General features: G+C 37.5%; 1 protein-coding gene across 6 annotated transcripts in view; it reads left to right on the top strand.

The window, feature by feature from the left end:
- The window catches only part of SYT1 (synaptotagmin 1), a 531,062-nt gene that overhangs the window by 350,830 nt on the left and 154,320 nt on the right, over nucleotides 1-25,912 (top strand). For all 6 annotated transcript variants that reach the window (XM_025992159.2, XM_025992158.2, XM_072724441.1 and 3 more), the window contains one exon: nucleotides 25,513-25,697. In XM_025992159.2, coding sequence (XP_025847944.1) covers nucleotides 25,513-25,697 — 185 coding nt within the window. The remainder of the gene's footprint in view (nucleotides 1-25,512; nucleotides 25,698-25,912) is intronic.

Raw genomic sequence — 25,912 nt, forward strand, 5'->3', positions numbered from 1 at the left:
CTATTACACAGGCTTGAATAACGTGCCCATCTATGGACCACTCATGCCTGGGGTGGGGGTGGGTGGGGGCAGATGGAATGCTCTCATTCACTGGACTAAGACTCCCACCCATGCTCTGAGAAAGATCAGTAACACTCAAATAACCTTGATTAAGAATGAGGAAGCACAGCATGCCTGGGTGGCTCAGCGGTTGAGCGTCTGCCTTTGGCTCAGGGAGTGTGATCCCAGGGTCCATGATCGAGTTGTGCATCAGGCTCTCTGCCAGGAGTCTGCTTCTCCCTCTGCCTATGTCTCTGCTTATCTCTCTGTGTCTCTCATGAATAAATAAATAAAATCTTAAAAAAAAAAAGAACAAGGAAGCAGTAGTTTCCATAAGAGGAATCTTACCAAACAAGACATTGTGAACCTGAAGGACGAATTTTTCAATTAAAACTCCATAATCCAAATTTCAAAATCCAAATTCAGGAAATCTCCCCTGTAAATGAACAGAACTTGCTCAGACAGACAAGAGAAAATTAAAATCTGAGTCAAATAAACTTCCAGAATCACAAAGTTCAGATGTACCCTTATTTAGTCTATGAGTACCAGTAGGAAAATAGTCTTCCAGTGAAGAGTAAGCTAGATGTAGTCACACTTCTATGAATAATAACTATCTGCAGTCATTATCTGAATGTAAGGCTTATTTATGCACAGAATTTGAGCATCCACCAAGTGATTAGCTCTGGGCTATGGGTACCCTCTTTCTTTCCGTGGATGATGAAAGGTGTGTTCAATCTTGTTTCACCCCAGGTGAGTAGAGCTCATGCTATTAGTGACTGAGGCCTCAGGCTTGGAAATTTATAAAATTTACTTTGCACCTCTGAGTTATGGAAGAAAAACTGCCCCCCCTCTGCTTTGGGAAAACTGATTCAAAATTTGTCTAATATTTTGACGCCAGCTCACAGGGTAGTAACTGATACACATTTTCTAATGAAATTTTATCTTATGTTTTTCAACAGAGGTATGGTAGTTGCACATGTTTAGTTTTTCTTAACATAGTAGAAAACCAGATAACAGACAGACAATAGATATGGGTGTGTATGTGTGTGTGTGTGTGTGTGTGTGTGTGTGTATTCAAAAAGCAAAACTGTTAGAGACATCAGACCTGGCAGTTAAGAATATGGGCTCTGCAACTAAATAGCCTAATTTGACATCATGACTCCAACATTAACCTACTAATGATTCTGAGCAAGAAATTTCTGAGACAATTTTTCATCAGAAAATGAGAATAATAGTACTCATTTTATAAGATTTTTGTACATGCTGAATACAATAATGTATGTCAAGACACAGAACAGCAGCTGATACGTAGCTAATATTCAGTAATTTTAATCATCATCCTTACACTAAGGATGCCTTCTGGGGCACATAACAGGATTCTCAACTTAAGCTGATACAGTTATCATCAGTACTGTTCAGCAGGTATTTCTGATCATTCTTTAAGGGCAGATGGCATAACAGTACTTCCTTACCTTCTTGTAGGTGTTGCTCTGTGACCAGTTCTGAGAGGTTAGTTGTGACCAGAAATGGTATATGTCACTTCTGGGCTAGAGCACTTAACAGTTCTATCCAGAACTCTCTCTTCCCTCTGGAACTGAATCCAGCAATTTTGGAGATGCATCTACTCCATCAATCCAGATCTTTGAGTAACTACAACAACCAGAAGCTCTGTTGACCCACAAAGACCTCCAACATGTATGAAAAATAAGCCTTTGGTTGTTTTAAGTTCCTGATACTTTGGATTGTTTGTTACTGCTGCATAATCTAATTTATCCTGACCCATACAGGCAATTTACACAATAAAGCATTTAATGGCCTCAGATAGAATTAAGTCTTGGCATAGGCAGTTCCAGAGCTAGTTTACAGCTGGAGCCAGGAACTCTGAGTAACTCTCAAGCCAGTAACTGAGCTTCCCTTGACCTTCTCTGCATAACTGCAAGATAGCTACGACAGCTCCAAACATGATATACAGAACAATCCAATCAGGAAGTGGGATGGTGGGGAGAAAAGGCAAAAGGAGTCTTTTTCACCTTCAGAACCATCTCTTTATCGGGAAGAAAAACAATACTTCCCAGCCATCTTCCGCAGATTCCTCTTATATAGTATCAGCAGTCCTGGCTTTTATGCCCAACCCCAGGCCAATGATTGACAAAAAAGAAAAGAATTACAAACCTGACATAATCCAGTCATCAGTCATCCCACAGATCTGGAATAGAATACTATTCTTGAGTATTCTAATAGCTGTATGATACCTAAACAAAAGTGTTCTCTTAGTAAAGAGTAAAGGAGAATGGTTGTTTTTCTAAGGAACCAAGAAGTTAATGGCCTTTCACAAGAGCAATGGCCTTCTACAGGACTTCTTTTCCTCTTTAAAATGAGATTCCCCCCTTACTCACAGTACATGCAGTTGTTCCAGGAGAGGATTCTAAGTCTGAGAAGACACTGTGGTGTACTGCTAAATCTCTCTGCTTGCATATTACAAGGGATGATGTGGATTTCTAAACAGATTTGCTCAGCCACATTATTAGACACCTAACCATTTAGGATACAGTGATGTATGTTAATAGAGAGAAGGTGTTACATGAATTAATTACCTAGATTATGATTATCGCAACTTTAAGCATCCCTTGAAATAAAACACATGCCTAGAATTAAAAAAAAAATGAATTGTAGCTTACTTTGTCCTAAGGTGAGAGATGTAGGAAGAGAGGAGTTTACCGGAGAATGATGATGATCTACTCTGCAACCCCCTTACGGCTTTGAAAAATGACACAATTTGCAGGTTGAGAGCATGGCTTCCAATAAAAAACTAAAAGCAAGTGACTGCATGTCTTTCTATAACATGCAGATGACAAGAAAATCAGCAAAACAAATTCCATCTTCTGACACACACTTCCCTTACTAATATATGCAATTCCTTTTTTTTATTAGCACAGATGTATCTAATTGCCTCTGAATATTAGAATGCAAACCCATCCAGTGTTGAGAATAGGAGCTCAAAAAGGAATCTCAGGTTCTGTTGGTCTGCAAAATCCCCTAGATACTAATTTTAAAATATCCAGGACTTTAAAAAAAATTTTTTTGCTATTGTGCTTGCTTGCTTTGGAATGGCATTTAAATTATCAAACCATAATCCTCTCAAGCACAATGATTTCTGAGCTATTTGTGTTAAAATGACAAGAATTTTACTGAACGTTTTCATCAAGTATATTGATAGAAATATAGGAAAATGTGTATTTTCCTCCTGCTACAGTTCCAAGATCTTTAAAGAGGCTGGGTTGGGGCACTTGGGTGGTGCAGTCAATTAAGCGGCTAACTCTTGGTATCAGCTCAGGTCATGATCTCAAGATGGCGGGAGCGAGGCCCATGTCAGGCTGCACGCTCAGTACGGACTCTGCTCAAGACTCTCTTTCCCTCTGCTGCTCCCCCTTCCACCCCCAACAGTCTCCCTGTCCCTCTGTCTCTCAAATAAATAATTCCTTAAAAGGGTTTGAGTCAATGAACCCAAACAGGTTTTTTTGACCAAAAAAAAAAAAAAAAAAAAGTGTAATTGGAGCTGGAAGAGTCTTCACACAATAAAATGGTGATATATTCATCAATAATCCTTTGGTGAGATCCAACTCTCACTTAAATAAGTGATAAGTGAATTATTTGTTCTTGAAGCTCAACTAACCAATACCCACCTCCCCTGGCTTCCACATATCTGTGTCCTAAAGCTTCAGTTATACCATCAGTATTCAGTTTTTCTCTTTCAATCTTGGCTTAGATTTCTTCAATTTTCGCTTTCTTCTTAAGGCAAGCATCTACACGGTAGCTTATGTACATATAGTACACTACTATAAAGAGTATGTGGTTTTTCAAAAGTTTATTAATAGTAGGAATACTTCCAAAAAGCTAATGCTAATTACTTTGCCTGATGCAGAAGTAAAATGCTGCCCACCCCAATGTATTAATTCACATTTCTCATTTATCCCACACTTGAATTGCACTCTGAGTAGCAATATTACAAAGACTTTGTATACAACATGAGGATACTGTATTTTTTCCATATATATATATATATATATCACCTCTAAATTAACTGTAAGAAGTCTCAAAGCTAGCTACTGAAAACTAGTACCCTCTCCAGTAGAGACCATGTCACTATCAAAAGTAGCTTGTAGCAACTGGCTAGGTGAATCTCTGTATGGCCACTGCCAAGATAAATGACCTTGAAGATTTAGAGCAATAGAGACAATTTTGTTAAATTTTGCCTCCACAGATATTTAGCGACATGCATCAAGACTGAATTTTACCTGAAGCTAAAGGAAATGTATTTATTGAAGATGAAAATAACTCACATTTAACCTTGCAGACAAAGATACTAATTGAGATGTGGGAAAACAGCCAATCCCTCTCCTTCTACAAGTATAGTTCAGTATGTTTGATAGCTACAAGTGTGGTTTTGATGATTAGCAGTCATGTTTTGAGGTTAAATGACACTTCTGTATCATGGCTAATACCAACTACATCTATCATCTTGCCAGTGGTTATTGCAACGAAGTCACACTTTTTTGGTGCTGAACAACACTCGGAATCTATCATCATCATCATCATCACCTCACTAGAACTATATGGTTAAGTGAACCAAGAAAGAAAGAACAGCATCTCACTATTAACCTCAAATACTTTTAGAAATGGATATTCATGTCCATATCCCCTCTCAGATACTGGGTTATGGCCTCGGAAGCGAAAATTCCTTTCTGTACATAGTGGATCAATAAAGCAGGAAGCAGGGGTGCTTGGGTGGCTCAGTGGTTAAAGCCTCTGCCTTTGGCTCAGGTCATGATCTCAGTTTCCTGGGACCAAACCCCACATAGGACTCCCTGCCCAGCAGGGAGTCTGCTTCTCCCTCTCTCTGCTCAGATGCTCTCTCTCTCAAAATAAATAAATCATTTTTTTAAAGTAGCAAGCAAACTAACTCATGATTTAAGACACATCACAGTAGTATCTGCATCTTTTCTTCCAACGCTTAGCATTTTATTTCCCTAAGGACAAAGCTCCTAAAAGGAGAAAAAGATCAACTGCTTAGATGAAGCAAATTAAGGAGTTAATGTAAAGAGAGATTATTTGTTTTGCTATAAAAATAAGTAAAGTATTTTTCACAGCCTACAACCAACTTAAAGTACACCTTTATTTTATGTATCCCTATGGATTGCACATTAAAGAATAATGATTCTGATTTATTTGGTTTCAAAATGATTGTGACAGTGTTAGAAGGCAGAGTTTTATGTTTGTTTTCTCTGATTTAGCATCCCTAATTTCAAACAGTCCAAATGAGATGAAAATGCGGACCACATAAGGCACGGAGGCAGGAGGCTGCCTAAAAGTGTCACTTTTGTAAACTGTAATGGTCCCACCAAGGATACAGAGCGTGACCGCTACACAAAATACACATAGCATGGATTTCAGGGTGTGTGGGAGGTCTCTGGTAATTTGGAAGACAAATCATGTATGGTGCACTTCCTACACTGCTGTGGTTTTGAAGTTAGGCTATTTTGACTCTAAGCCATGAAATTCAAAGAACGGTTAAGATTTTTGCTATGATGTGTGCTACAGTTCTCTTAGGAATAAAACATCTAAAAAAATAGTTAAGTCTAACAAGTTCTTATGAAGACACTTATGTAAAATCATAAAGAAATGTGCAGGAATAAAAAAAAAATGTTTGATTTCATGTAGAGGTTACCTCTTGGGAAAGGAGAACAAAACGCAATCAGAGGTGGTCGGAGGTGGCCTCAGTAGTACCTATAATCTTTTAGTTCTTTAGCTTAGTGTGGGGTAAATGGACATCATGATTTTTTAAAAAAATATTTATTTATTCATGAGAGACACAGATAGAGAGAGAGGCAGAGACACAGACAGAGGAAAAGCAGGCTCCATGCACGGAGCCTGATGTGGGACTCGATCCCGAGACTCCAGGATCACGCCCTGAGTTGAAGGCAGGAGCCAAACCACTGAGCCACCCAGGGATCCCCAGACATCATGCTTTTTCCTTCTTGCTTAAGTTTTAATAATAATCTTTGAAAGAATTCATCAAGTCCATGTAGTAAAATGTGAAAATTACTAATAAAAAAACTGAATACAAAACTGCATGTGCCGTGAAGGCCACCCTAAACATATATGTATGGATAAGGACAAGAAGGGAAAACATAAAGAAGCGACCGATTGTTAAAGTGGTAAAATTATGGGACATTTGGGCTCAGAAATTCATGAGAGGTGATTTGAAGGTTTGGTGATGAAGAAAGAGAAAGCATAGCCTGAGGGGAACTGAAGTTTCTCTCACATAAAATGAAGGAAATATTCAGTATAAGTCAATTTAAATACTCAGTATACAGTGGACCCTTGAACAACCTGGGGGCTAGGGACACACCCACTCCCACAGAGTCAGAAACCTTCCATAGTTTGTGACTCACTGATACCCTCTGTTGGCTGGAAGCCTTCCCAATAACATCAACAGTCAATTAACATATTTTGTGTATGTATCATACTATATTTTTACAATCAAGTAAGCTAGGGAAAAGCAAATGTTAAAAAAATCATAAAGAAGAGAAAACACACTCGCAGTCGTATAAAAAAAAATCCATGTGTAAATGGACCCACACAGTTCAAACCAGTGTTGTTCCTAGGTCAATTCCGTAATCAGTTTGAACCTGGGCTTTCTCTTCCTCTTCTCTGTACTCACTGCATCATTTTCCATTTTTCCAATTAAAGAAAGACACGCCATTTGGCACGCACATCTAGACTTAACATTGACCGCCCTACAAGAAAATAGAATTCAGAGCCCTAAATTCAAAACAAGGGGAAAGTCTATTCACAGTTTTTAAATATTATGAACAATAGCGGGCCTTATACTGAATTTCCTGTTTACTGCATATTCAGGCTTGGATACAGCCTAACACGTCTAGGCTTAGAGCTGAAATGAGGCATCAGAATAAGACAATGACTGAAGATATATCTTACTTCTACCATAACTAGGCCATTAAAGAACCTCAGCTTTTTTTCAAAGGTCCTTGATTATGTGCAGACATACAAGGCAAAGGGCAAACACGCTTCAGAAAGATTTACAAATATCTATTTTTCCTACAGGCAGCCACAGCCTTGGAAAGAACAGAAACTTGCTCAGTCTCATTTGCGAGATTTTCCTTTGTTTTAATTTCACTGCTCCTTATTTCCCATGGCCTTGGAAAAATTCAAATACGGAACTGCTTTGATAAACCTCAGAGCAGAACCTCCAGTTTTTCTACTATTGTTCTGGTGGATTTGCTTCATTTTGATCCATTTCAGTGAGGCTCTCTAGGTTGCTCTGAAACTGGAAAGTAAGTACTCTGAATGTCTTGTCATGAGAGGTTGAAGTAAATAAGCAGTTAGAGAAAAAAGCTATTTCATTGAACTTCAAAGTAGACGTTCAGGACTTTGCTGTTGTTCTCTGGCCCTTAATAATGCCGGCAGCCCCAAAGTTACAGAAATATGCAGTCTGAGAAGACACTTTTCCCAGGGGCATACTTCACATACACACACCCCAAACCCCTTCAGAAACTGATACAAGATGCTTCCTCAGAGAACCATAAACACCAAAAAAGTTCCATTTTTATATAATACCTCTCTAATAAGAAATTCAGATTTGTGGAATCAAAGTTACTGCAACAACCCAGCATTTTCAAATCTGTCCTAATACCCACAAAGTGATGGCAATTTCTCATGCGTCATTAACTCTGGGCCAGTGAAAATGAACTGTAAAATAACATTCTGTTCTGTTCTGGTAATCCCATCTTTCTGAACTAAAAGTGTATCTTGTGCCTAGGATGATGCCAAGCCGTGAGGATCTTAACCTTTCCCAGATCTAAACTTTCTCACATGGTTGAGCTCTTGCAGCTCCTAAATCTGCACCCCCATACTCCTCATCCAATGATCAAATCCACTCAAAAGTTGAAATTCAGAACCCTCCCATGTCTATCTGAGTGTTAGAATTGTCCTAAGGAAAAATTCAATTTGTTTGTACAGAAAAGCATTCTTGTTTTCCGGTAGACCTGTGTCTCAAGCCATTCTGCTAAAGAGAGAGAGGGATCATTTTATGATATTAAAATATCTGACCATATTATGAGACCTAAGGATACTCCTTGCAAACTGCTGCATATGACGCAGGGATCACCTCGCTGCTGGCACCTGAGTCACCTCTGGCAGCCCCATCTGTCATTGTTCCTCCCGGGTATAAGGGCCAAGAGTGCTCTGTATTCTCATACTACTATAGGTCCCCCAAACAGTATGAGTAAACTTTAAAGCCACAGACTTAAAACCCAAAAAAGACACTGTATGTGATGGCCAGGCATGAAAAACAAAACTGTCTGCTAACCTCCAAACCGATAAGACTTGACCATATGCCAAATCTGCTCTATTCAAAATTCTTTCAATATATGTTAGCTCTTAAAAAGATCTCTACCTCTCTGCCTCCAACATTTTCAATCTCTTCTGCTACAATGGTTATTTCTTCTCACTCTTCCTTCTCAGAAATTAGAGAACATGTTCTTAATTCTTGTTGTAAATCTAAAATTTAAATATCTTCTTTATTTTACCCTGGGCTAACTCTAAATTATCTATGTTCCTTCCATGTTGTAGAAGTTACATTGGGTCAGTTGTATTTTACTTTGATTTTTAGAACAACATCTTTGGAGGAAACCCAGCAGGTTTTACAGTTTTATTCTTTGGGTCCAATCATTTTAAATATGTTTCCAAGAAATACTTTTATCTTGCCACTTGGGACAATTATAGATGGACCTAAAAAGGATTATGCTAAACAAAGTAAGTGAGACAGAGTGACAAATACCATATGATTTCACTCACATGTGGAACCTAAAAAACAAATAAAACAGAAGCAAACACAGATACGGGAAACCAACTGCCGGTTACCAGAAGGCAGACAGGTTGGGTGGGGAAGGAGATTGAGAAGTACAAATTTCCAGGTAGTAAATCATAGGGATATAATGTACAGCATAGGGAATATAATCAATAATATTATAACATCTTTCTATGACAACAGATGGTAACTAGACTTATCCTGGGGATAATTTTGTAATATTTAAAAATACTGGCTCCCAATGATGTATACTTGGACCTAAGAGGATATTGTAGGTCAATTATATTTCAATAAAAATACTTTTAGGATAAAAAATAGTAAATTTTAGAATAGATTTTGATATATATTTCTTATTATTTATAATGGGGGAAAGAATTAGCATTCTTTAACCCCATCTGTGTGCCAGGTATTCAGATGTCTCATATAATTCTCACAATTATTATTTAGTGTGATTGCCACCTTTCATGTAGAGAATTGAAGGCTCAAAGAAGACAGAGACGTACTGAATTTTAAACTCAGAGTTGACTCCAAGCCTCTAGTATCTTCTAGTATACCATGATGAGTTGAACCGATACATAACATTATAACTGATTTTCTATAATTTTAATGTTATTTAATTTCACATTTATTAAAATTCACACATAAACATATTTAACTTTAAGACACTGTGAGGTCAATCAATCCAAATCTATTCTGATCCAGAAATGCAAAACCCTGTGTGTTGCTTTATAACAATAACAGAGTAATCATGTTTCAGGCCATCTGAGAAACTTATTTTCCATTACTGTATATTGATTATGATTCTCATCAGTTGTGTTAAAAAGACTTTTTCTCTTTCTACCTTGCTCCCCCCTCCCCCAAGGAGCCTATTTTGTTTTATAGCATAGTTGGAGTTTTGCCTAGAAAATTACAAAATCACTCAAAATAAACAGTATTTATCCCATCTTTTCAAAGAAAAAGAAACTTATCTAACTCCAACCTTATGACTCTTCTCTGATATTTTTCCAGCCGTAGGTGTTAGCATCTGCTGTTGTGGAATCTTTGGGTTTGATTGGTGGGGACTGGGGTGAGGACTAGAGCCAAGATCAGTTTTTACATTAACTATTATATAATCGCACCACATGTCCAACTCCACAGAATACTCGTACTTCATGAAAGAATGTACATCTCTAAGTTTGTCTTCATCATTTTCACATTTGCATTTTTGAGATTGTACGGGAAATTCTCACCTATAAGACCCTGAAATAAAGCAACTAACACCCTTCTCATAATGTAGGGAAACGTGGCAATGCCAACCCCTTTCTCTGCCACTTCTGAGAACTGCAGGAGGAGAGGTCAGGCTTCAGCTCTTCTGGAAATGCACTGCACTCCACACACTATTTACCACCTCTCCTCCCCACTTCACAATTTCTATGGTTGCTCTGGGACAACCAGAGAAAAGGCCAGGGAACAAAACAGTTCCAAATAGCTTCCCCAGACTCTGTTCTATTCTCCCTCTCTTCACTCCCCCATGTGTCAAATACGCATAAAGCAGCCCACGGTGGAGGTAGAGTAAATGGAAAATGAGGCAGCCCCTTGTGCTTCAAGATGGACGAGGAGTGGAGTCTGGAACACAGAATTCAGGCAGGGGGCTAAGCCAGGTTAACATGAACACAGGATTACTTACCGCCCCTCTTGCAATGCCCACAGAATGCTTTCTCAAGCTTCATGCCGTTTGTCTCAAATGTATGGTAGGTTTCAAAGAACACTGATTTTAAAAATGATTTAGAGCAATCAATTGCCACTTACAAGTCAATGTGCTATCCTTCTGAGGTCAGCTGTAAGCTTTTCAAGAGGAGATAATGTTCTCTACTTCTTGATTGTTTTTTCTCAAGATCCTTCTTTCTGATTATCTATTTTACGTTAAGTGCTCTGCTGTTTTTTCCCTTCTATCAATAATTTAAAGTAAACATTCTTTTCACAGAGAATAGTGTGACCCCCCCATCAAAAAGATTACTCACATCAGCCCACCAAATTCTCTTTTTATTATTTCACTCTAGAGCATTAAGATGAACTTCAAACATAAAATTTTACATTGCTTGAAAGACATTTGCCTGGATGTGTTAAGTAACATATCCACTATCGTTTTTCAAAGAATCTTAAGAGGCCACTAGTATAGTAAGGTCATTATATTTCTTACAGGGCGTATCCCAATCTAGTGATCCTCTAAGGATATAACCATTCTAATAGTTGCTCAGTGACCTGGTTCTTGACTTAGATGATTACGGGTAGGTAAAGTACTGAAGAAAAACAAAAAACAAAAAACAACAACAATAAAACAACTATTTCTTCCAGTAAGTTTCAGTTTTTAATCATTAAGGAAATTCTCTACCTCACTATTTTACAACATACTAAAATGTAAATTTCAGCTACATGAATCCATTTTCTTGAAAATTGTGGGCAAATTAAAAAAAAAGAAAATTGTGGGCAGAAACAGCAAAAAATTGATGAATAAGAAATATTAAATGTATATGGCATTGGAAAGATTTAAATAGTAAAGGACCAAAATCATGATCCTAGGTAAACTTAAATGTTATCATCTTTGATTGATTTGAAAAGGAATAATCAGAGCTTGGATTAATAGAAAGATCTTGATGGCTCAAAGGCTTGAGTTTGAGATTGGGCCATGATCCTTTCTGAGGATCTTTGGACAGTGACATTATTTCTGGTACCTTAAATTTTCCACTTATGAATGAAGATGTTAGTATTTAAATGAAATAATAAACTCAAACTATGTTATGTATTATTTAGTGGAAACATATTGCATACAAAGTTGGTTCTTAATAAAAAATGTTTCTAATTTAAAAATTTAAATAATTGTTGAATAAAAAACACTGAATTCAAGGTAGCTGTTTTAGTCACTTAAAATAGTGGCCAATTTTGAAGGAAAAAAAAAAACAGCATCCTAGAGCATACTATTAATGCATAAGCACCACAGAACTAAGTGTAATCAAGCAAAACCTACCATTTTGCCACTAGAAAGAGTAAAATTCTTGCCACAAATATCTTTACTGCTGCGTTAAAACATTTACCTCAGGTGCATTAGCTGGGCTAATTACTGAAAATACAGAACAGTGCATATTGTGTTTGTTTCCATTAGTACAAATTTTAATATTATTCTAATGCTCTTCACTCTATTTGAATAAAAAACAATGTTTGGCCACTGTGATTTTAAAGAACTTTTATTTATTCTCTCAAAAGTTTGATTTATTCTATTATTTATCCATGAATAGCTTAAACACTATCAAAATGCTTTGCCTTTCGGTTTTTTGACAGCAATCTTTATTTTAGAATGTTACCCTGACATTCTGCTGTATCATTAGGGCAGAGCACGTCGAGTATGCTGGGAATTGTATAGACATACAAATTGCTTGTATTTCATCTTTTATCTATGTAACTTTTAGAGTTTTCTTTTTCAGTCAAGTTTTATGCATTTTCAAAGTATGAAATTTCAATAGGACTTGCTGGCAAACAGTAACTGGCCTTTAAAACCCTCCATCTCATTACACACCATACTAAGTACTTTGCATATTACAAATTTACATGTCACAGATCACTTAAGAGTTCATACAAGAGTCTCTTCTCTCCACACATCTCCCATTATAGGTGTTGAATCTACGGTTCAGGAAAGTTTAAATAACTTGGATCAAACTTATTCGGCAAATTCGAGTGGCAAAACTTGGAGTCAGGATTCATCATCCTTCGTATATCTGATATTGCCCATTAATGCTATGACTATTATCAATCAGATTTTTTGACAAACAACTGTCACTGATTTGGCATAAACAATAAAAAATTATTTCACTTCGAAGAAGCCTGATAGTCCTATACAAATATACCAAACTAAACTCTTCTTAGCAAATAAAATTAATGAATATTTGCTCAGTTTTCAATGGGGACATGAAAATACATGGAAAGAGCATGAAAACTAAAGAGCTAAGTCTGATCCCGACTCTAATATGAATCACATTATAGAAGCCACATTTCAGATCCTCAGTGTTCTCACCCATAAATGAAGACTCTGGAATCCACCACCTTAGCTTCTCTGCAATTTAGTTTTAGGGTCAAATGGAGTAAGGTCATGGGGAAGAGGCTCATGAAGTGAAAGAAGTATGTAAATGAGAAATTAGATTAGGGAATATCACAGGTGCTAGATGTAAGAAAGGAAAAACCGTATCAGTATCAATAATACAATAGGGGATACACAGCATAAAAATTAGGAAAAATAACAGACAGGAATAAAATGAACTTCATTGCTTTTTCCATAATCTTTTATAAGAAAAATAAGGGATACTTGCACAAATTTTCTAAACAATCTGGAAAATACATCTCTAAAGTTTAATCAGTATTTGATCTTTAGTATTTTAAAAAAAAAGGATATCCCTTAGTTTTAACAAGGAGTCCAATGGAGCCACGTCCTCACTAGGTCTAAAGAGTATTTGAAGAAGGCTTTCTCTGCCTTTAATTATGCTTTCATTTACTCAATAAGCGTTTGTTTATGACTCCCCACATACCCAATCCAACTGATACTTCATAGAAAGCCAAGGAAAGGAAAGTACCATTATCTCTCTTCAGGTAGGTAGCCCCCCCCCCCACCATGTTGAAGAGGTAAATTACAAAGCTACTAGAAAACAAGGATCGATATATGATAATACAGGGATGCTTGGGTGGCTCAGTGGTTGAGGTCTGCCTTTGGCTCAGGATGTGATCCTGGGGTCCTGGGATCGAGTCCTGCATCAGGTTCCCCACAGGGAGCCTATTTCTCCCTCTGCCTGTGTCTCTGCCTCTGTCTGTGTCCCTCATGAATAAATAAAATCATATATATATAATCATATATATGATAATAAAAATGAGAAAGCATAACTAAATGTGCATGAGAGGCAATATAAAGTGCTCGGGTGTGGTATTACTCAGGCAGACATTTGGAGGAAGTCTATCGAGAGTCTTTTTTTTTTTTTAAGGTTTTATTTATTTATTCATGATAGACAGAGGGGGGTGGGCAGAGACACAGGCCGAGAGAGAAGCAGGCTCCATGCCAGGAGCCCGACACGGGACTCGATCCTGGGACTCCAGGACTGCGCCCTGGGCCAAAGGCAAGGTGCCAAACCACTGAGCCACCCAGGGATCCCCTCGAGAGTCTTTTAAGGGAGGAAATGGCTATGTTTGACATGTTTGACACAGAAAAGAGAATAAAGAAAATTGTACATTCTGGGCAAATTTACAAAACCAAGCAAGATTCACGAAGGGCTTCGAGGTCATGTGCTCCCAGTTGCAGTTCTTGAAGTACCACTCTAAAGGAAAGGGATAAGATTTAAATGGGGGGATAAAAAAAGAAACAAAAAGCCACTATATATATGTATATATATATATGAGATGGACTCGCATAGAGAAGTTCTTTCAAAAGCAAGAACAGAAAATAAATCAAGAATCACGGGAACTGTAGAAAAATAAAGATGAAAGTTCAAATCCAAAAACCGAGAAACAAAAAGAAGAAATGATGCTACAAATTGCCAGGGAGAAAAACACGTTGAGAGACACAGAGAAAACAACAAATGGAGAGGAAAATTAATAAGTTGGGTCTGTAGCAGCAGGAATCCATTGGATAATCAAGGAAAAATGTCCTGCGGATAGCGAGACAAGCAAGGGGCTTTGTTTTCCCTGTGTCTACCTGTCACTTTGTATAGTAATGAAATTAATGAGCCTGACTCTTCCTTTTCATGACTGGAAAGACTCAAACATCCTGCTCTTCTTTGCTCATGCATAGCAACCACACAGCTCTCCTGTCAGTACAATCAAATCGCTCCAAGTTACAGGGAATTCTGAAAACATTGTCACTTGCCCCTAGAATAATAAACAGAAAGTACGGGGGAGGGGGATGTGAAAATCCTTCCAAAACAGGAGGCTGACAAGGCTAAGGGACATTTTTCTTTGTTTCTTATGACTGCTGGCCTGAAGTCGTACACCAGCATGAAGAAGCATCAAGAATCTACCTGCCTGTCTAGCTGACGTTCTTTTACCAAAACGGGATTTAATCATACTATGAAATTGCTTAGAAAAGAAACAAGTAGAGACTCGGATATTGAAATAACCAAATGTTGCCATCAGGTGCCATATCCAATTCTTGGAATCGATTTTTTTTTCTTGGGCCTCTTTGCCAAAGCTAGAAAAAGATTAAAGACAAGGTTAGCCAAATCCGAAGCATAAAAAGAAAACCAAATACCAACTGAAGCAGAATCCAAAAGATGCTTTTTAATGATGATTTTTAATACAAAAGAAGAAAGGTAGCTTCCACTAGGAGAAGAAAAACCTGAGACATACTCTTTCTTAGTTTTGAACTTGGAAATCAGAACTCAAGAGCGACATGCTACAAATTTGATAGGATAAATGGATTTGCCTTTAACCACGAAATTGTGTTGTCCACAGCATGACTGAGAACTGTTACAAACTTCCAAAGGCTTCCGAACTGATTAGCCCGTGAATCGCCTTCGCCTCTGCCAACTTACCTGGCATCCTTTCCTGTTTACCAAAGCACTTCTCCCCGGAGCCTGCAGACAGCAAGCTCCCGGGCTGACTGGAGCCTTATCTAAATCCTCTGGAAGTCGTGCTGGGGCTTATCTCTGCCTGAAGACCCAACATCATTTTCCATGTCAAATTTCAGACATTCCAATATTGTGAAGATATGGATGACTTTGCCTTATCATTGAAAGCAGACTATTATTATAGACATTTTATAAAATTAATTATTTGGCTAATACCTGTGCAGATAAAAGGGCCCTCAGTCAACAAACTTTTGTTATCAAGACTAATCACTACATTCAACAAGAAACATCAATAACCTTAGGAAGTTATTCAGCAGGGGCTAGGAATTTGTTCTGTAGCCGAGCACACACCAAAATCACATCAGCAGATAGAGGTTCTGGTAAAAATTTCTCAATGTAGAGGTTGTGACTTTCTGCTTTTCAAAGTAATCTATTTTACTGAAGCTTTTTAAATACATTAACGGTTTTTTTTTTGTTTTTTTTTTTTTGTTTTTTTTTTACATTAACGGTTTTTTAAGAGTTTATGGGCAGAGAAGCAGATTTCCCAGTTTCTTGAGTTTTAAGTTTTTAAAAATAATTCTCAACAAGAGTTCTTTTGACAAGTAGAGAGAGATTTCTATGACTACATAATGGAATCAGAGTCAAGCAAAAGACCCCATTTAATTTGGCATTTAACATGCTGTCCTGTTGTTCACAATTTGCTTCATGTATGTTAATCACATCTGCCCACATGGATTATAAACTGTTTAAGCAAATTAAGCAAATTTGAACTTCATTATTCCTTCAATGTCCTGAGCATCAATGTGTTAAATAGACACTCAAAGGATGAATGAATGAATGAATGAATGAATGAGCCTCTGTATTACTGTTTAGAAATCCATCTGCATTAATAAGTAGCTAACTCTACTCAATGGTTTGGATTTTTTTTTAGACTTTTAATTTATTTATTTGAGAGAGAGAGAGCACGAATGGGGGAGCAGGAGAGGGAGAAGCAGACCCCCCCCTTTGAGCAGGGAGCCTGATGTGCAGGGCTCCATCCCAGGACCCTGAGATCATGACCTGAGCTGAAGGCAGATGCTTAACCCACTGAGCCACCCAGGGGCCCCGACTTGGGTCCTTTTTACAACCTAGCTATGCAGATGTATCTTTCAGTTTGCTTTTCCATCAGGAGCACATACTGAAAAAGCTATCTTTTCAGTAAGATACTATCTATGTAAGAACTATCTATGTAAGAGGAGAATGTGAAACACGTTCAGGTAATGCTGAAGGCTATTTAGGGAAGGCTACATGTGTTTACGGCAGGGAACTCTCTTTTCATTTACTATGACTCTTTCCCAAGTGTCTTATTGAGAGCTTTATTTAACAAAGTAGTCACTGGGTGAGAAGACAGAGTAAAGGGAATCTAAAAACCAAAGGAAAAAAGAGAAGGAAGGATCAAGGAAGAAAAGGAGGGAAGAGAAAGACAGACAAGATGGGAGGGACTCAGGAAAGGAAGGAGGAAAAAACTGGAATCCCCAAAATGCTGTTTTCACTGTGTAGCAAGAAAAGTTTGGGAGCTTACCTCGGGACTCACCTCCTGTTTGGAGCTTTCAGGAACGGGAGGACTCTTTACGTGGCCCTTTCCTTACCTGGCACCTACAGAGCCCACCCACTCTGTTGAATTTTGTACTTAATCCTTTATACAGTCTCTTTCTAGTTTCTTCCTGGAAGGTAGTGTTTGCAAGCTCCTAGAGAGAGGGACCTGCTTCCTCTGTTCCTTCACCATCCCCAGCACAGCAGAAGCCATAGCAGGTTGCCAAGAGGGGGGAAAAAAAAAAGTCAAATGACCAAATAAAGGAGTAAGGTTTTTTTTTTGTTTTTTGAATTCCCTCATTTCTGTGAATTTCACCATGATGCTCTGGGAAAGGAGTTTTTAATTTGGAATCCAGCAGTCTTTTAGACCAGGCACTGTCATGTCCATAAGGGTACCACACATTCCCAGGTGTATAGAAACTTAAACACATGGCACACGCCCTGTCCCCCTGCCCCCCCCCCAATGTCTACTTTCCCATCAAGACACTATAGATTTTGTCATATTTTAAAAGAAGCATATAATTCAACAGAGGCTTCGGACTCTATCCTCAAGACTGAGGGAAAAAAGTAAGTTTGTTTAATACCCAGGAGCAAAGAATGCACAGTCTTTGAAGCTGGTTTCAGTCTATAATGAGAAACTCTTCATTCTGACCTTTGACTGGTTGGTTTATTCTTAAGCCATATTCTGTATGACTTCATACAGTGTTTCAAATCTCACATTTAATGCGCTGCTCCAGAGGTAGTTAATGAGTATATTAATCCACATATTTCCAGTGCTTCATTTCTATTTGCATCCTGCAATTTAGAGAAAGCTTTAAAATGCAAGGCTTATTTGGCTTTTTGCCAATTCTTGAAGAATTATCCTTGTGTGTTTAAAATTATTCATAAACATCCTAAAAGTAAAGCTCTGAAATAGATTCTTTTTTCTTACTGTTTCACAGTAAAATTATTTTCACATTCTTACTCTGCATCTTGCATCAATGCCTGATGATCTAGAAAGACTGTTTGGGGTAAACCTGGAAGATGGCAAAAAAGCTGCAGTAAATCTAAGAATGAAGAAATATGTGAGTTATTCATAAGATAGATTATACAGACATTAGTGCGGCTATGAGACACTCATGACAAAACAGATATGTCAATGGTAGAAAAGGCTTGAAGTTATTGCTGAATTTTTGTAGTGGCCATAGCAACAGTATTACCCAGATCATCTTGAGGCTCTTGGCTGAAATACCGAGGACTGGTGTAAATGGACGAGGTTCTATTTCTGAGAGAGGAAAATGCAGCCCATCTTGCGAAAGAGATATGGATTTTAGGTTGTTTCTTAATATGATGAATGGGAATGCAACCTGCTAGATAATGCAGAGCTGCCCTTGAAAGTGAAATCGAGGCAAAAATATAAAATAAAAAACACAGCAATGAGTTTTGCCCTAGATTTTATCAAAAACCCAATGAGTAAACCCACCAGAAGTTTGCCAGCCTAGGAGACCACAAAAGCTGACTACATGGGGATATGGCAGGAGAGAATCGGAGCTAAGGAAATGTGACTGAGTAGCAGACCTAAGGAAAACATATTTGAGACAGTCCTGTACTTGAGAGACCATCCCATTCTACTTATACTTGAGCCCAAGAACATGGCTATGTGGGTTTCCTTTGAGCCACCTAACGTTTACTGAGCACTAAGCTGGTAGGACTGTGTCAGGATTTTAGAGAATGCAAAAAAAAAAAAAAAAAAAAAAAACAAAAAAAGTCTACTTAGAAGTGAGAGCTTAGAATCAGAAAATCTAGAACCGGGCTCCTCTTGGCCATAGGGCACTTTGTGTAAACTTTATAAAGCTCCTTTCCTCAGCTATTCATTCTGTAGGACTCATCTGTCTGTTGAGCAGATTTTGGATTTGAGGACAAATATTGGACACCCCAAGCTACTCTTCAGTAACAGTAAGAGTTTCTTTTTCATAAACGTGCCTTCCACAATACCTTTGTTCCCAGTGACACTTTGCTCTATTAAAGGGAAGGAAATTTGGAGTGTCTACTTAAAAAAAAAAAAAGTTTATGAGGGCCTTTTAAATAAATAATTTTTACAAATTTGCTCAGTGCCAAAGCCTGCCTCAGGAAAAAACAAAAATGTTGTTTTTCAATCTGAGAATAACATTTTTATTTTAAAAAGAATATTTACTAGCAGCTTTCATCAATAAATATCCCCCTTAGAGCACTGAATTTGTACACAAGAGCACATAAAGCCATGTAGATTCTATCTGAAAACACCATATTAAGCTCTAAATACTGAGTTTGGCAAATTTAAGAAATTCACTTCTCTGAAAAAAGTAAGTAAGACCTAGTTTTTAACATGTAGGAAGTAAATAGTAAGCTTCATGATTATATAAACCATGCTTAGCACCATATTACAGGCCTATAAAAAATGCCCGGCAAATAGATGTTCAATAAATGTGTTTAATGAAACACTTAATTTTCTAAACTGCTTAATTTATGCCAACGCCTCATGAAAGAATGGCCTCTCCTGAAAGGGGGAAACAGTTGTTTGTTTTCCCCAAAAAAGAGACCTGCTAATGCAAATTTACTTCTTAATGATTCTAAATTTTTTGTGTTTTCATTAAATATCAGTACTGCAGTTGATGAACAATCTACAAAGACCTGAATGTTGAGTTATTAAGAAATGAATTTCATGTGTAGAAAGGGATTATGTCAAAACGCCTTAGATATATTTATACAGATTTTTTTCTTATTTTTCAATACTACATCTTCTTATTCTAGCCTAACATAAATGACCCAAAGTATTTCACCACTGTCACTATTTCTCACTGGGTGGGGGTGGAAGGGCACTTTTAGCAAGCGTATGTAGTACTTTTGCTTACAAATCTGTAAACACTGACACTTTTGCTGAGCTTTGAGAAATAATATCATTTAAATGACTGAAGAAGAATAGCATTTCAAGAAAGAAGGAATATATTTGAGGAAGACCTGGGGATAGAACTGAGCAAAGAGCAATGAGTGACTCAGTCCCATGGGAGGTAACCTCAGGCCCACACCTCACAAGAAGGAATAGATGTAAAGGAAGCATAAAATATATGAGAGAAGAAATGACACAACTTTCCACTCAATCGGGCTTGGAAGAAAATTTTCCACACAGTGCTAAGATACAACAAGCAGGCAATAACTGAAGCACTGAGAGGAGCCATAGAGCTGGCTTGGCAAACTGGTTGAGGGGACGGATTCGTAGGAAATATTCTACAGGCTGTAGGAAGTACAGTCCCGGCATGTATAAGAGGGAACAGAATGGAAGAATTGATGTAAAAGTTTAAGGCATGGGCAACAATCTCCTCCATAGTGAGTGAACGTGAAAATGAACAGGGTCTAAGAGCTTCGAAGAACAACTCCATTTAAAGACTCCAGAACAGGAAAGGAGACAGAAAAAAAATGTCCAATCCACACACGAAGATGCTGCTAAGGGCAGTAGAAACAAAAGCAGGAGGAAATTTCAAAAAGGAACATATAATCAAGATTTCCTCCTACCATGGACAATGTTGTTTGTGTTTAGTCACAAGAAAACCATTGGTGATCTTTGAGCGAGTCTTGAGTACAATGTTAGTGTCATGGGAATGGTTGCAGAAGAGATAGATAGGTAAGGGTGGTGAACAGGATCACAGAAAATATAGAAATAACTCACACTAATATTCCAATTGTACAATCATCTATATGTGGCAGGTCACAAGTCTCTTGAGGCAATCCCAAATAGTTTTCACTGAGCCAAACTCAAACTTTCAGAAGAGTTGATTCTTTTTTTAATCCCTGACTTTGAGATATAATTAACAAATAACATTGTCTAAATTGAAGATGGACAGTGTAATGATACATATATACATATATATGATACATATATATATATATATATATGGACAGTGTAATAATTACCACAATTGGGCTAGTTAACACAGCCTTCACCTCATAGGATTACTTGTGTGCATGGTAAGAACATTCAAGATCTGCTCTCTAGTTGATTTCAACTATACAACACAATCTCGTTAACTGTAGTCACCATACTGTATATTTGATCCCCAGAACTTCTTAATCTTAGAATTAAAAGTTTTGGGCAGTCCGGGTGGTGCAGCGGTTTAGCACCACCTTCAGTCCAGGGCGTGATCCTGGAGACCAGGGATCAAGTTCCATGTCGGGCTTCCTGCATGAAGCCTGCTTCTCCTCTCTGCCTGTGTGTGTGTGTGTGTGTGTGTGTGTGTGTGTGTGTGTCTATGAATAAATAGATAAAATATTTAATAAAAAGAAAAGAATTAAAAGTTTTTACCCTTAGACCAACATTTTCCCATGATCCCACCCCTGAGCCCCTGGTAACCACCAGTCTACTCTTTGCTTCCATGAGTTTACTTTTATAGGTTTCCCATATAAATGTGACCATACAGTACTTACCCGTAGGACTTCTCTCACAGACTTATTTCTCTTAGCATAATGCCCTCAAGAGTCATCCATGTTGTCACAAATGGCAGGATTTCCTTTTTATGGCTGAATAATATTCCAATTGTGTGAATATATTCTACATCTTCTTTGTCCCTTCATCCATTAATGGACTTAGGTTGTTTCTTTATCTTGTCCATTATGAATAATACCGCAGTGAACATGGGGGTGAATATACCACTGCACAACAGTAATTTTTTTTTTTGTTTCCTTGGGATATATACCCAGAATGAGATTGCTAGATCATATGGCAGCTCTATTTTTAATTTTTTGAGGAACCTCCATCTCTTTTCCATAATGGTTGTATAAATGGATTACTTCTTAAAAACCATAGGAGAGGACATCGGGTTGGCTCAGTAAGTTAAGCAGCTGCCCTTGGCTCAGGTCATGATCCCAGGGTCCTAGGATCGAGCCCCGCATCAGACTCCTGGCCCAGTGGGGAGCCCACTTCTCCCTCTCCCTCTGCCATTCCCCCAGCTTGTGCTCAATGGCTCTATCTCTCTGTCAAATAAATAAAATCTTTAAAAAATCAATCAGTCAGTCAATCAATAAAACTATAGGGAAGAATCCATTTCCTTGCCTTTTCCAGTTTCTAGAGACACCTACATTTCTTGGTTCATGGTTTCTTCTTCCATCTTCAAAATCAGCAGCACAGAATCTTCAAATCTGATTCTGAAAATCCTGCCTGCCTTTTTTATACATCAGGACTAAATGTAACCCATGAAAACCTCTCCATCTCAAGATCCTAATTCACATTTGCGAAGTCCTTTTTGCCACGTAAAGTAACATATTCACAAATCCCTGGGAATAGCATGTGGGCATTTCGGAGGAATCCTAATTTTTCTGTCTACCACAAAGTCTACGTTAAAACATCAGAAGCAGTTCAGAATTGACTTTGACTTAATTCTTATGCATCAGTTTATCTTTGGGTTAAACAATGTGAGATTAATTCATTAACCAGAAAATGAAAATAACATTTTTAATGGAAAGCTTTACGCTAGTCTATTATTTTCTGCTGAAAGGTCTTTTAAGTTAAATGTTAAAATTCTTGTTGTAAAATTCCATTTAATGATAGTTGGGTGGCAATAACAATAAGCTAATAGCTTTCTGCCAATAGCAATATTTTGATGAGCCCATTTTTTTTTTATTGTGGCTAGACTATATATTATGGAAATCACTCTTGGCAACATCTTATGCTGTTTTTTATTTTCACTGTTTTTTAATATAAAATGTTTTATTAAAAAGTTTCAAAGCCCTAGATTTTTCCTTTTGTATACATTTAAAATATAAACACTTTTTACCTAATAATATAAAGATGTATTTGAATTTCTCAAACTCTTGGATCTATAGCTTTTCCTCTGTATAAGGCTTTTCCTGTATAAAACTGAAGGGATAATGAAAAAACTACCATAAATATTAAATGAGATCATGTATGTAGCAGCTAAGAATTGCTAGCCCATATTAAGTAGGTCTTCAATCAATTTTTAGCTTAATATAAAGATTTTCTCACTAATATTGAAGCATTTCTACAAATACTACTAATGAATAATGCTACAGATAGTGTTTCTTACCAAACTAGCCAAATTCTAAGTATTTGGTTCATCTTCACAGAATTTAAGATGAAAATTCAATTCAAATAACTGAATTTAATTAAAAATGGTGGTTTATATTCCAAGTATCTATTCAGCCAGGCTTTCGTAGGGGTACACAAAACGGTAACCTTAAGGCTTTTTAATTCTCTCTAAAGGCGCCAGTAAATTGTGAGAAAAACTTTGTGAATTTCATATATCCTGTACAGAAAATTCGAAGTTGCAAATTAAGCAATTCAGGAGATCACATCTAGAATATGGCAGCACCTTAAGAAATAAAAATCACAAAATGTCCTCAGTGGTTATACTTTACCTTCGAGTTGCACTATTTAAAATTTCCTCCTGTAATTCCATGTCCCTACCTCTTTTACTCCTTGTGATTAAATAATGTTCCTGTGCTTTCACTATTTTCTTTTTGTGAAGTTGTCAAATGATCTCTGTCTCATCCTGTGTAATTTAAGAGACTTTTATGTAGCCCTCTGAGAGACTGTCACACAAGTCCGACTAGAAGAATAATTTACGAGGTTCAAAATGAAGGGTCATTATTAATACTGTCTGGCCTGTAATGAATATGTAGACTCTCTCGTCCATGCATGGCAGGGTTTTAGCTAGATCAAAAGAGGTAGAATGTTTTAAATGAGGTGTTATGAATGATGTCATTGGTTACATAAGTTTAATTTACATTTTAAAAATATGATTGTTTAATGAGATTAGACAACATGAGAAAACATGTTGTTTGGTGTGGGCTTATGTATTGCTTTCAACTATTTCTTTGCCTGAAAACACAATTTCAGAAATTGTGCTTTTATAAATCCTTAGGCTAACATTTATTAGCCAATCCTAAACTAGAATAATACGCATAGTAAGTGTTCTACACTATAAAGCTAAATGCGGAAGGACAGCAAAGAGCGGGTTTTCTCAGTTTTGAAAGGGTTAGTTTTTAAGTGCTTCTACTTTATCAAAGTATTCCTGACTTGTGTTCACCCATCATTGGTACTAATCATGTTTATGTAGCTTTTTCTTACCATTTCAATGTCCAGTGTTTTTTCTTAATTACAGCAGGCAAATCTAGTTGCTTCTTCTGATTAATCTCAATAGTTGAATAAAATTCCTTTCTGGGCAAGTGAAATCTTAAATATTTCCACAAGAGTTTGTTTTAAACATAAGTACGTGGTATAGGATATGCCAAATAAGGAAACAGAGTAACTTCAGTAGATGGAAAACTATAATAGAAAAATGTCTATGTGTTTATTTATATATGCTTTATTATTTTAAACAGTCTCTAAAACTGAAGCTACTCTTCTCATCAAAAAAAAAATCATTTTTTATTCCTCTCCATTTCCCTAGATATCCACTAACTCCTGTGTTTTTTAAATATGTACTTATTAGGGTGCACGTTTTACATCCCCACATATACTCTGAGTGTTGTGTGTTACCCATAATACTTAGCTGTATACCTTGAAAATAAATCACTAACATCTGGCTCCTGCTATTTGCTGGATGCCATTCTAAGCTTTTTAGTATATTAACTCCCTTAATTTTCAAAGGATACTAGAAATAGGTACCATTATCATCTTCGCTTTACAGAGAAGGAAACAAACTCAGAACAGTTAGGCAATCAAGCCAGAGTCACACAGCCTGAAAACGGCCAAGCCTGAATCAAAGCCTGACATTAGAGGCACCGAACATAACCCCTGCCCTGCCTCTGGAGGCCGTGGGCAGGTAAGCGTCCATCCTACTTTTAGAGTGGGTGACTTGCAGAGCACCAAGGACCTCTTCCTAACCTTGGTTACCATTATGATATTTGTTTGCTCTGGTTCTTTGATTGTTGTCGCTCCTCCCATTATACCCAGAACATATTAATAGAACCTCTACTATTTAATAGATGAGTCTATTTATTAAGACTCATATTTATTAAGCTTTTACCATGTGCCAGGAAATGCATCTGATTTTAATCTTCAGACAGGCTATGATACCGACCCATTTAGAACCACTTGAGAGATGAGGATACTGAGGCAGAGGGAGGTTAGATGACTTGCCCAAGATCACACAGCTAATACACAGTGGAGGCAGGATTTAAACTCCAAGGCCAAACTCCAGAGCTGGGCTCCAGATGAAGAAAGGAATAGATGAATGGAAAGCCAGCATGGAGGAAGCACATCTGGCCTATGTGGAAGGATGAAGTGGAAACACAAACCTGCATCGAGGCAGAAGAAACACGGGTAGCGAAGCACAGGACAGGGTGCCTGCAGCGCTCAGTAAATACAAATTAATCAGTGAATACTTTTGTAGCCCATAGGTCAAAAGGCTTTGCCTAGGTAACGTCTGTTACTAACACTCTCCACGTATTTTCCTCTTTCAGTGCCACCGTGGGCCTTAATCGCTATAGCCATAGTCGCTGTCCTTCTAGTCCTGACCTGCTGCTTTTGTATCTGTAAGAAATGTTTGTTCAAAAAGAAAAACAAGAAGAAGGGGAAAGAGAAAGGAGGGAAGAATGCCATCAACATGAAAGATGTGAAAGACTTAGGGAAGACCATGAAAGACCAGGTAATGTTTTCCTACCATATCACTTCTTTGATGATTTTGTTACAAGTTCATAGATGACTTATAATTTGATGCCAGAGGAGTGTGGAAATAAACAACTTCTGGACAGATGTCACTGTTGTCAAAATGCTTTGCAATCCTTTCAGTAATTATGCAATGTCCCAAAGTGCAAGGAAAACATTTGGTGGGGTTTTTCCAGGCTCCTAAACATGGGAACC

The sequence above is a fragment of the Vulpes vulpes genome, chromosome 10 (assembly GCF_048418805.1).
Source record: "Vulpes vulpes isolate BD-2025 chromosome 10, VulVul3, whole genome shotgun sequence".
In the NCBI taxonomy this organism is placed as follows: Eukaryota; Metazoa; Chordata; class Mammalia; order Carnivora; family Canidae; genus Vulpes; species Vulpes vulpes.